At 41.3% G+C, this 10434-nt stretch overlaps 1 protein-coding gene across 1 annotated transcript in view; it reads left to right on the forward strand.

Moving 5' to 3' along the window:
* CFAP44 (cilia and flagella associated protein 44) overlaps window positions 1-10211 on the forward strand; it is a 118515-nt gene extending 108304 nt beyond the window's left edge. Inside the window, exons 31-35 of the mRNA XM_007181919.3 lie at window positions 40-156; window positions 1034-1235; window positions 4752-4912; window positions 6420-6554; window positions 10038-10211. Of these exons, the coding sequence (XP_007181981.2) occupies window positions 40-156; window positions 1034-1235; window positions 4752-4912; window positions 6420-6554; window positions 10038-10211 (789 nt within the window). The remainder of the gene's footprint in view (window positions 1-39; window positions 157-1033; window positions 1236-4751; window positions 4913-6419; window positions 6555-10037) is intronic.
* The last annotated feature ends 223 nt before the right edge of the window (window positions 10212-10434 follow it).

Consider the following 10434-nt stretch of genomic DNA (forward strand, 5'->3'; position numbering starts at 1 on the left):
TGAATCTTTTCAACATCTCACACATGGGCCTTTCCACAGGTAAAGATTGTGGCAACTAATCTGAACATGGCAGAGGAGGCCCTGGAGGCTTATCAACGTGAGAAGCAGCAGCGGTTGAATGAACTGCTGGTTGTGATTCCTCTCAAGCTCCACCAGGTGACGGGTCTGAGAGGTTGCCCCACCCTGTCTGAGCAGGAAAGCCATATGACACCCAGGCTTTTCCAGAGAAAACTTCATGGGCCACTAGGGGGGAGAAGTGCAGTCCTTGGCTGAGAAATCTACCTGTAGAATGACACCGCAACTTTTCTTACCCCTTCTGAGATTGTTATAAAAGCATAATATGAAAACATGTATATTTCCCTGTGGTCCATTATCACTTTGAAAGGTGAATCATTTCAAGTCTGAAGAAATGAGAAGCCTATGACTTAAGGGAATGGCTTGGAGGTTGAAATCTTGACTCTTGGACACATGTCACTTTTCACACCATCTTTAAGTAGACATGAACTAATGATGCAAGAATTATCTTCACTTAATCTCTACTTGTTAATGAGGGAGGTTAAGATAAAAGGAAAATATTCTTTCTCTTTTTCCCCTCTCTTTGTTCATCTCTATATCCCGCTCAAACTACAACTTACATTAAAATGCAGAGATCATATCATTGAAAGCCCATCTTACCATGTTTTGTCACGTAAATAGAGAAAGCTGTATGTTAGAAGAAAAACCTAAGATCAGCCTTACATGCATCTTGTTTAACCTGACCCAAACAGGATTAGCTATCTGTAGCAATTTGCCTAATATGCCAACCCTGAAATGTCTGTTCCATCCGTATGCAGTAGATATCAAGCATGGTCTTTTTGGAAAGAAGTGCTGTCCCAGAGGGACAAAATGTGACTTCTATTTGAAAGTGGCTTCCTGCTTTTACCTTAATGGTGACAAGGGACAGAGAAAGAAGTGTTTCCCTTATGCTTTCCATGACCTTAAATTTAGCTTGATCTTTGTCTATTTTGATTTCTGTTTTGTTTTGCTTTTGTAGATAGAGTATGTGGTATTTGGAGAAATACCCAGTGATCTTTCTGGAACTTTGGTCTTTTCCAACCACTCCTTGGGACGACTGCAAAAACGAATTGTCCAGCTCCACGAGGAAAATTCCCAGCAGCAAAAACTTAATAAAGAATGCCGGGAGAGGCGTAAACAGCTCACCCGAGAAAAGAGAGAGATGGCCCGAACTATACAGAGTGAGTATTAAGCCCGTGGCTTAGTTAGTAATCAGGATCAACCACCAGGCACGTCCATATACATATGGATGTATCCACACACAGTATACAAAGCGCCTTTGCATGTTTTTAACTGTAAAATAATATCATTCCTATCATTTTGCAGTTCACTTTATTAAACCAGTTTTTGAGAGTAATCCGTATTGCTACAGATAATTACTCACTTTAACTGGTACTACAATATTCCATTGTAGGACTATAAAGGAGTTTTTCTTCAGTCTCTTGTTGATGGATATTTAGGGTACTTGTAATTTTTCATGATTACAGACAGTGTTACAGTGAACCTTCTTGTACATGTCTCCCTGTGCATGTGTGGAAGGAGGCGAGTCCCCAGGACTGGGGGCTCTGGGTGAGAGGGGGGTGTGTGCATTTTCCGCTCTCCTGGGTATTGTCAAGTTGCCCTCCAAAGTGGTTGTACCCTTTTCTCTCCCTTGGCAGTGTGAGAATTTCCTGGGCTCCATAGTCTAATCAACACTTAATACTGTTAGACTTTCATATTTCTGCCAACCTCGTAGATGTTAAAATTGTATTTCACTGTTTCCTTAAGTCCTTGAGGTTGAATGTCTTCACATAGCTTATTTGCTGTTTATTTGTATTTCCTTTTCTTGCCTGTCATACACTTTGCCCATTTTTTTACTTCTGTTTTCTTATTTTACTTATTGATTGTAGGGAGTTTTTCCCTATATTTTATGTCTTTCTTTGTCCATTACATTCACTTCAAATCTTTTCTAATATGTGTCTCGCCTTTTTACTTTGTTTAGTGTATCTTTTTGGGATACAGACATTTAAAAATCTCAATATAATTAATTTTATCAATCTATTTATAGTTTGTTCATTGTGTGTGTGTGTGTGTGTGTGTCTGTCTGTCTGTCTGTCTGTCTTAAGAAATCCTTTCCTATTTTGAGGTCACAAAGATATTTTTCTATCGTTTCTTCTATTAGTAGTGTTCCTCACATTTACGTTCTTAATTCAGATGGAATTGAGGTGTATAATGTAAGATGTATGGAGTAAAGACAATTCTTTTAAAAAACCTTTTGAATATTTGATATATGGAACATATGTGTAAGTGATGAAGTATTCCAACTTTAATAACAATAATATTACCAATACTATAATAGCATCTACTTTAATGCCACAGACCTGTACACTTTAAAAAGATTAAAATGGTACATTTTGTTATGTGTATTTTACCACAATTGAATAATAGTTTTTAAAAGAAAATTTGAAAAGAAAAATAATGGGAAGAATACAGCGGTCAGTCAATCCAGGTTGCTTGGATTTGTAGAGGTCAGTTTCCAATGAGTGATGATGGTTCTACCCTCATGGGTGGGTATATAAAATTATATAATCCATGGTTGGATTATAAAATTTTAAAATACATGTTAGGACTCTATGTTTGAATAACACTTATTTGAGACATAGAGTTTTCTCAGGTATAAACCTTGAGGCCCCAATGTTTCTCACGTACTTCACATTCCTTTGGCTTCTGTAGCCTGTGAATGTTGTTTATATTTGGAAATACTATTTGTCAAACCAAGGAACAAACTAGTATGAAAATGAGGAAAGAAGCTTACTTCCATCTGAGTAACCTCACAGTTTGGAAAAATGTGTGAAGAAGATGAAATGAAATATTCACATTTCTGCAATGTTAGTTGAAATTAAAATAAAAAGAAGTCCCATGTGGTTCAAGTTTTATTCAGTGACTTTCAGTTCTTCTCCTACCCCCGGTCCGTTTTCAGAAAGCAAGTTGTGAGTCTGGTTAAAGACTGATCTCCTAATTCTGAAGGTGAAGCTAGGAGTGGGTTCCTTTCCTGTATCTCAGAGAACAAATGCTTAACAGTGATGAGAGACACCACAGTCACTCACTGTTGCCTGCCTCCATCCCTAGACCCAATAGGGAAGAAGAGGAGAGTCTAGAACATGGGGTGGGGAGGTAAGTTCTCTCCTTTTCAAGGAGAGCACAGCTTGCAGCCGTGGGGACAGGGGATGGGGAGTGTTCCAGAAGCCTTTATGTCCCCAGGGAACACTAGCTGGCCTAATTGAGTCAGGAGAAGGGTGTTGTTAGGCTGGCTCCACAGTGGGAAGGGCAAGGACCAGAGTCCATGTCCTAGTACATGAGGCTGCCTTGGGAGAGGGCACCTGTTGTATGGGGCTAGCTGGGGGAAGTCCAGGTTCTTCCTGAGGGAGGCCAAGCAGCCAGCCACAGGCTAGCCCCACATGTGCAAATAATCCAGTCATTTCATTTGCATCACTGATTATCATGGCCACTGCATGACACAAGTCCGTGGGGCGCCACTCACATAGAATAGAAATGAATAACCCTCCCTGGATTGTGCAAAATGGCAGCCATGCTGATTATACCATTATCGTTCAGCCATAACGATTATATACCTGAATACAAATTCCTGTACTGTAACAGAATTGCATCATCTTGTTATACCTTAGGGCCTTCAGACTTCACTTAGGGGACTCTGGTGACTGAGAAAATCTTGTGTTACGAGATTATACTTTCTTGGGGAGCTCAGACTCCACAAATGGAATTTCCTCCAGGTTTTCCAGTGTTCACATGTTGAGGGAACACAGTAAACAAAAGTAAAACATATTGCATGTTAGATGGAGATGATTGTTAAGAGGAAAAAATTAGAAAGGGACTGGGAAAGAGTGCTGAGGTCCATAGGAGGCCAGGGAAGAGCTCCCTGGAAAGGTGATATACTTACTAAGATGTGGTTCTCCCTGGTTAGGGGACAAATTACACTTGGTTACACCTTCAGAAATGGGTGTTTCAGAAATGAGTCTTTCACCAGTCTCACAACTTGTTTTCAGAAAATGGGCTGTGTGGAGTGAGCCATGTGGCTATTTCGGGAAAAGAATTTCAGACAGTGGAATTCCAGACAATTCTATATGAGAGTATGTATATCCATGTATATCCAAGTGAACCTGGAATGTTTGAGAAGGTTGAGAAAAAGGTGTCTGGAGTAAATGAGGAGAGAGGTGTGGGAAAGGAGGTGGGAGAGATAATAGGGGCAGGGCAGGACAGGTAGGACCTGGTGAACCACTGCAAGGATTTTAATATTTTTACTTGGAATAAAATGGAAACTTCTGTTCAGTGACTGTTCTATTCTCAACACCAGATGTTATAGAGATCAGTAATAAAACATTAAAAACTGAAGGCTTCATAATCCCATTGGGGCCCATGAATAATCTGAGGAGGGGAAGATCAGAAGGTGTAGCCAGTTGGGAAAGATGAGTCCCTTTTACACAGGAATTTGAAGTAGATGAAAAGACAATAGAGCAATGTACATTCTAAGTGAGGAAAGTAGTAGGTGAAAAGTCACAGAGGAAAACCCAACTGGTAACGTAAAATCTCTTATCATCTTCTTGCAAAAGCTGTTCCTTAGAATGGTATTGGTATTGGTATTATTCATTTAATAACAGTGGGATCTGGTGAACAACCTGACAGTGACTGTCTTCTTTTAGAAATGCAAGAAACAGTCAGTCAACTAATGGTCAGCAAGTTTGGCCGTGTGATCAACCTAGAAGCCCTTCAGACACTTTCTGTGAATACAACACTTGAAGAACTAAAGATCAAAAAACTTCGAAAGGAGCTATCGAATGCAAAGGAAATGAAGATGTGGGAGGTTAGGATGAGAGGGCAGGGGATCCACTGGGTGGAGGCAAGAACTCCTGGTGAGCTTTCAGTGGTTCCTGGGAAGCATCTGTAAAACTGGAGACACGTGTGTGAGCCCCACTTGGTTCCTCCATGATCTTAAGCCTGTCTCGGCTTTCTTACCGTTCACTTAGTTGAGCCACTGGTCTATTTTGGGATGAAAGCACTAGCACTGGGTCTGGGGTCCAGGATTCATGTAAATATGATGGCAAAATGGCATGAAAGATTACAGAGAGATTCCACTCTGAGGTCTGAATTAACGTATAAACTTTCTAATAGTGTTAGACATGAACTGCTATACTCTGAGGACCTAATTGTATTATTCTACATAGCTTTTGCATGCTGTTTCCATTCTGGAAATTAGGAAAACATCTCTGAGTAATATATTTTATAACAAGGTATATACTATTTAGCTGGTAGGGTCTTAGAAGGTATTAAATGCCTACACTGTTCCCGGAGCCATGAGATGAGGCAGTACCCCAGTTACAGCCTGATTCAGAGACAGGAACTTTTACAAAGATTTTATAAGCCCACAAATAATTATGGCTTCTCCAGTTTTCTGTCTTCACAGTAGATAGGGAAGGAGGAGAGGTTCCTAGCGCTTTTTTTTTTTTTAATATTTATTTATTTTCCTTATTTTTTTTTGGCTGCGTCAGGTCTTAGTTGCGGCACACGGGGTCTTTGTTGAGGCATACGGGATTTTTTTGTGACGGTGCAAGGTCTGCTCGGGTTTTCTCTCTAGTTGTGGCGCGCGGGCTCCAGGGCACGTGGGCTCTGTAGTTTGTTGCGTGTGGGCTCTAGTTGATGTGCGCGAGCTCAATAGTTGTGGTGCGTGGGCTTAGTTGCCCCATGGCATGTGGGATTGAACCTGTGTCCCCTGCACTGGAAGGCGGATTCTTTACCACTGGACCACCAGGGAAGTCTCTCCTAGTGCTCTCTTGTCTCATCTTTTCTTATCGAAGATTTGCCACTGTACCGTGAAGAAACAAATTACTTCAGTGTTTGTGTCAGTGGGACTGGTCCCTATCAGGGTAGTGCTGGAGATAATATGTGCTATCTAAAATAATTTGTTGGAGTAATAGGAGAACAAAGGAAAGCCACTGGCAGATGTATGGCCATTCAAGCCGGTCACCTTGAGGATCCTGGGCCAAGACTGGGGAAAAAGCAATACAGGAACATTTCCTGCTTAAAGGATCATTCTCCCTTTTAATTAATGAATACCATCACTCAGTATGCACACTAATGTCATTTCTCAACAATGGAGTGATGTCTATCTTATTTTTACCTACTTTCATCCTGCTTACATTATTCTTTAATCAAACCAGACCCAGTGCACTTGCTTCTGATATTATTGGCTTATTGTATTTTTCTATGTGCATATCACTCCATTTGTCTGATGGTTTTGATCAAATCCGGACATTCATTTTTCTCTGTTTCCTCACTCACTTAATCCATTTTGCATCTTTCTGCCCTGGTAGGAAAAGATTGCTCAAGTGCGATGGGAATTGATGATGAAGACAAAAGAACACACCAAAAAACTTCATCAGATGAATGATTTATGTATTGAAAAGAAGAAACTTGATTCTCAGCTGAATATTCTACAGAACCAGCAAGTATGTTCCTTTTCTTCAGACCTTTTGTCAGGATTGGGGATGTTCTATAAAGGGAATATCAAGTGCTGGCTTTTAAACAAACCTTGATCTTGGACGTTTCTGGCCCACTTGGGTCCCTGAGGACACTGAGTTTATACCGTTTACATTACAATGAGCCTGAGGGACTAGCTTTACTGTTTGCCTACTCGGTGTCATGAATTCATACAAGTACTAATTAAGGGATTTGCCTTGGCCCTTGGAGAGGTAAGGTTACTTAGGTGTAAATAATGATATCAACATGCTCCCTGAATTTGGTGTCAAACATCCATTTCCAGTACAGGTTTACTTCCTTTGACCTAAAGCGGGCCTCCTGAATTATGGGAGGCCACATGTTACTTATTAAAACACTTGTTACTTTTTAGGGCTTTCAACTTGCTTTTATATAATGTTTATTGAGGCTAACCTAGTAGTACTTAATACATAGTATGTGGTGGATAATACTTATTTATAAAGTTTCACCCTATTTAAGCCTTGCCTTCTAGGGACATAACACATGTATGGCATATTCTGAACTATGTGCTATAATCTTTTAATAGTACCTGCAAAAATGCTGTGTTTTTTTTTTTTCCTCTTGGTTTTCTTTACTTTGTTTTCTTTAAGCGCCCAGGAAATGTTCTAAGCCAGGGGTTCTCAAAGTGTGGTTCCCTGAAGAACAGCATCTGCCTCGCCTGGGGAACTTGTTAGAAATGCAGATTCTAGGGCTCCACCCAGATCTACAGAATCAGACGCTCTGTGGGAGGGGTCCAGCAATCCAGAACAAGCCTTCCAGGTGATTCTGCTGCATGCTAGAGCTGAAGAATCACTGGTCTAAGCAAAAGTCCAAAAGAAAGAATGAATAAGAGGCTTTGGGAGGTTTACAACTAAAATAGAGAGGAAGACTAGAATCTGAATATCAAAGGCCCTTTATCCACTAAAGAATTTTTGAGGGAAGAGTCACAGCAGTATTCAAGAGGGGTGATGCCTAGACAGAATCTTCAGAGTCGTCAGTGAGTAAACATCTGTTGACTTGATGTGCTTTGAACGTCCAGATACCTTGGAGAGGGAAGAGTTTGGAGGCAGATCAGTTGACTGGGAAAGGAAATTAATTGTGTAGGTCTCTTTACATAGTATACCTTTATATATATAGCTTTACATGTATGGTCTCTTTCCATTGACTGTCTCATTGAATCTTCAAAATACCACTTTCCAAAGCTCCGAGTGGTGAAGTAACGTGCTCATGCGCTCAGAGCTAATGCGTGGGGAAGTGTCTTTTTTTTTTTTAACATCTTTATTGGAGTATAATTGCTTTACAATGTTGTGTTAGTTTCTATGTATAACAAAGTGAATCAGCTATACGTATACATATATCCCCATATCTTCTCCCTCTTGCGTCTCCCTCCCACCCTCGCTATCCCACCCCTCTAGGTGGTCACAAAGCACCGAGCTGATCTCCCTGTGCTATGTGGCTGCTTCCCACTAGCTATCTATTTTACATTTGGTAGTGTATATATGTCCATGCCGCTCTCTCACTTCGTCCCAGCTTACCCTTCCCCCTCCCCGTGTCCTCAAGTCCATTCTCTACGTCTGCGTCTTTATTCCTGTCCTGCCCCTAGGTTCTTCAGAACCTTTTTTTTTTTTTTTTAGATTCCATATATAGGTGTTAGCATATGGTATTTGTTTTTCTCTTTCTGACTTACTTCACTCTGTATGACAGACTCTAGGTCCATTGACCTCACTACAAATAACTCAGTTTCGTTCCTTTTTATGGCTGAGTAATATTCCATTGTATAAATGTGCCACATCTTCTTTATCCATTCATCCCTTGATGGACACTTAGGTTGCTTCCATGTCCTGGCTACTGTAAATAGAGCTGCAGTGAACGGGAAGTTTGTTTTTAAACTGAGGGCTGCCTGCTTCCCAAGCTGACTCCGTAGCTACTACTCTTACAACAATCTAGGCTTGGATGGGGAGGAAGACGGCAAGGACAAAAAACCCAGGGTCAAAGACATTTCAAAGTAAGAAGAGCCAAAATTTGTTTGGATATGGTGAAGACAATGAGGGAAAAGCTAAGGTGACTTCAGAGTGACCGTCTGGACTGACTGGGCATGAGGGGCCATGCATTTAGCTACAAGTAACCAAAAGCCCCACTTTTGGAGAGTAGCTTAAACAAATAGGGGTGCTTTTCCTCACTTAACAAGAAGTCTGCAGGAGATGACTGAGGGGTTTTAGTTTAGTGGGGCTGTGATGTCAGGGCCAGTATCTCTGTGACTCTCTCAGTGACTGAAGTTTCCTTCAGAGTCACAGACAGCTGCCCCAGCTCTGTGGTTGCTGCCCCAATGCCAGTCTCTTGTGTCCCTTTCATTAAGAAAGCAAATGTCTTCTGCTATGTCTACTTAGCCACTCCCAGCTGGAAAAGAAACTGGCTAAGGTTAGTGTTTAGTTTTCACAGCCCCTGAAGTGAAGGTGGGCAAGGGAGAAGAGGCAAGAAGGTACTGGGTAATGACAACCCCTACTTATGAGGAAGGGCTGCCATAGTAAGTGGGGTAACAGACAGATCCTGGGCTTTTGGCTTCAGGGAACCCGGCTCTCATCCTGCTTCCAGTCCTTAATATTATAGTGACTTGGGCCAGTTCATAAACCTCTGTCAGTTTCTGTATCTTTAAAATTGGGATACCACCACCTGGTTCTGAGTTGTGAGGATCACGTAAGGTCGCAGACACAAAGCACCTGGCACAGAGAAGATACTAGGTGTTATGTCCCTTCCTTTGATGCACGTTCAGATTTATTGAGCATCTACTTATGTAACAAGTTCTAGGGCGGATGCTGGGTAGAGTGGTGAGATCCAGGCCTTCTGGGCTCTATTTCTAAGGCACAGGATCTAGCAAGAAAGATATCAAACAAGCATTTAGGTCAAACCATATGAAACTGCTACTTTTTAGGTTAAAAAATGGTCACATGTCACAAATTTCCAATGGTTCAGTCTAATAACTACAATGATGTGTGATGGATGATTTGACAGAACATAGAGCAGGAATCCTAACCCAGCCCATGGGGTAAAGAAATCCTCCCTAAAAATGATGTCTGAAACATGAGCAGGAATTGGCTGGGCAGGGGAAGAAATCAGATGAGGGAATAAAGATTTCTTTTTTGGAAAACAAGATATGGGCTGTATAGGAAAAGGAGGTATCTGGCCTTTTAGAATTCCAGCGATGAGCCCTGTAGGGTATGAGTGACTGATAGCTAGCTTAATGAGTTACTTTCTAAAGGGGATTTGCATTTTAAGAGTTGCTTATTAGCTCAAAGGGACACCTTTCCAATGGTAGGATTTCAGTGGAGGACTTGAAGGCTTCTTAAAATCAGGAGCGATGGCTATTTAAGTCAGGCACACCTAAAAGACAAATTAAGACAGGGGTGTTTCCATAGTCCAAATGGTGCTTAAAGCAGGGAGGTGTTTTCTCTCAACAGGGCAACGCCTTCCAGGGCCCCCGGAAAGCAGACACTGTGGCAAGAGAGAAGGTCACTGAATTGATCCACGTCCAGGCCGAAAGGATTCTGGCCTTAAAGGAAGAGGTTGCTCTTTTGCGTAAGAAAGGTGGCCTTGTTCTCCCCCCAATTCACTCTCCACAAGAGAATGAATGAAGCCCGTGGGCCCTAAGTTTGCTTTTTTCTCAAATCCAGCCAAGATTTCTGACACTTAATTCAACAGAAGTTCTGTTTCCTTGTCGCCTGCAACAATCCTACTGTTTTAAAGTGAACTTATCTGAAAGTCTAAAACCACATCCAGTCATGTAGTTTTAATAACTTCCCCCCAACTGCTTATCTTAAAACTGACTACAGCACCCAACAGCTACTTATTATTGAA

This window comes from Balaenoptera acutorostrata, chromosome 4 (genome assembly GCF_949987535.1).
Source record: "Balaenoptera acutorostrata chromosome 4, mBalAcu1.1, whole genome shotgun sequence".
NCBI lineage: Eukaryota > Metazoa > Chordata > Mammalia > Artiodactyla > Balaenopteridae > Balaenoptera > Balaenoptera acutorostrata.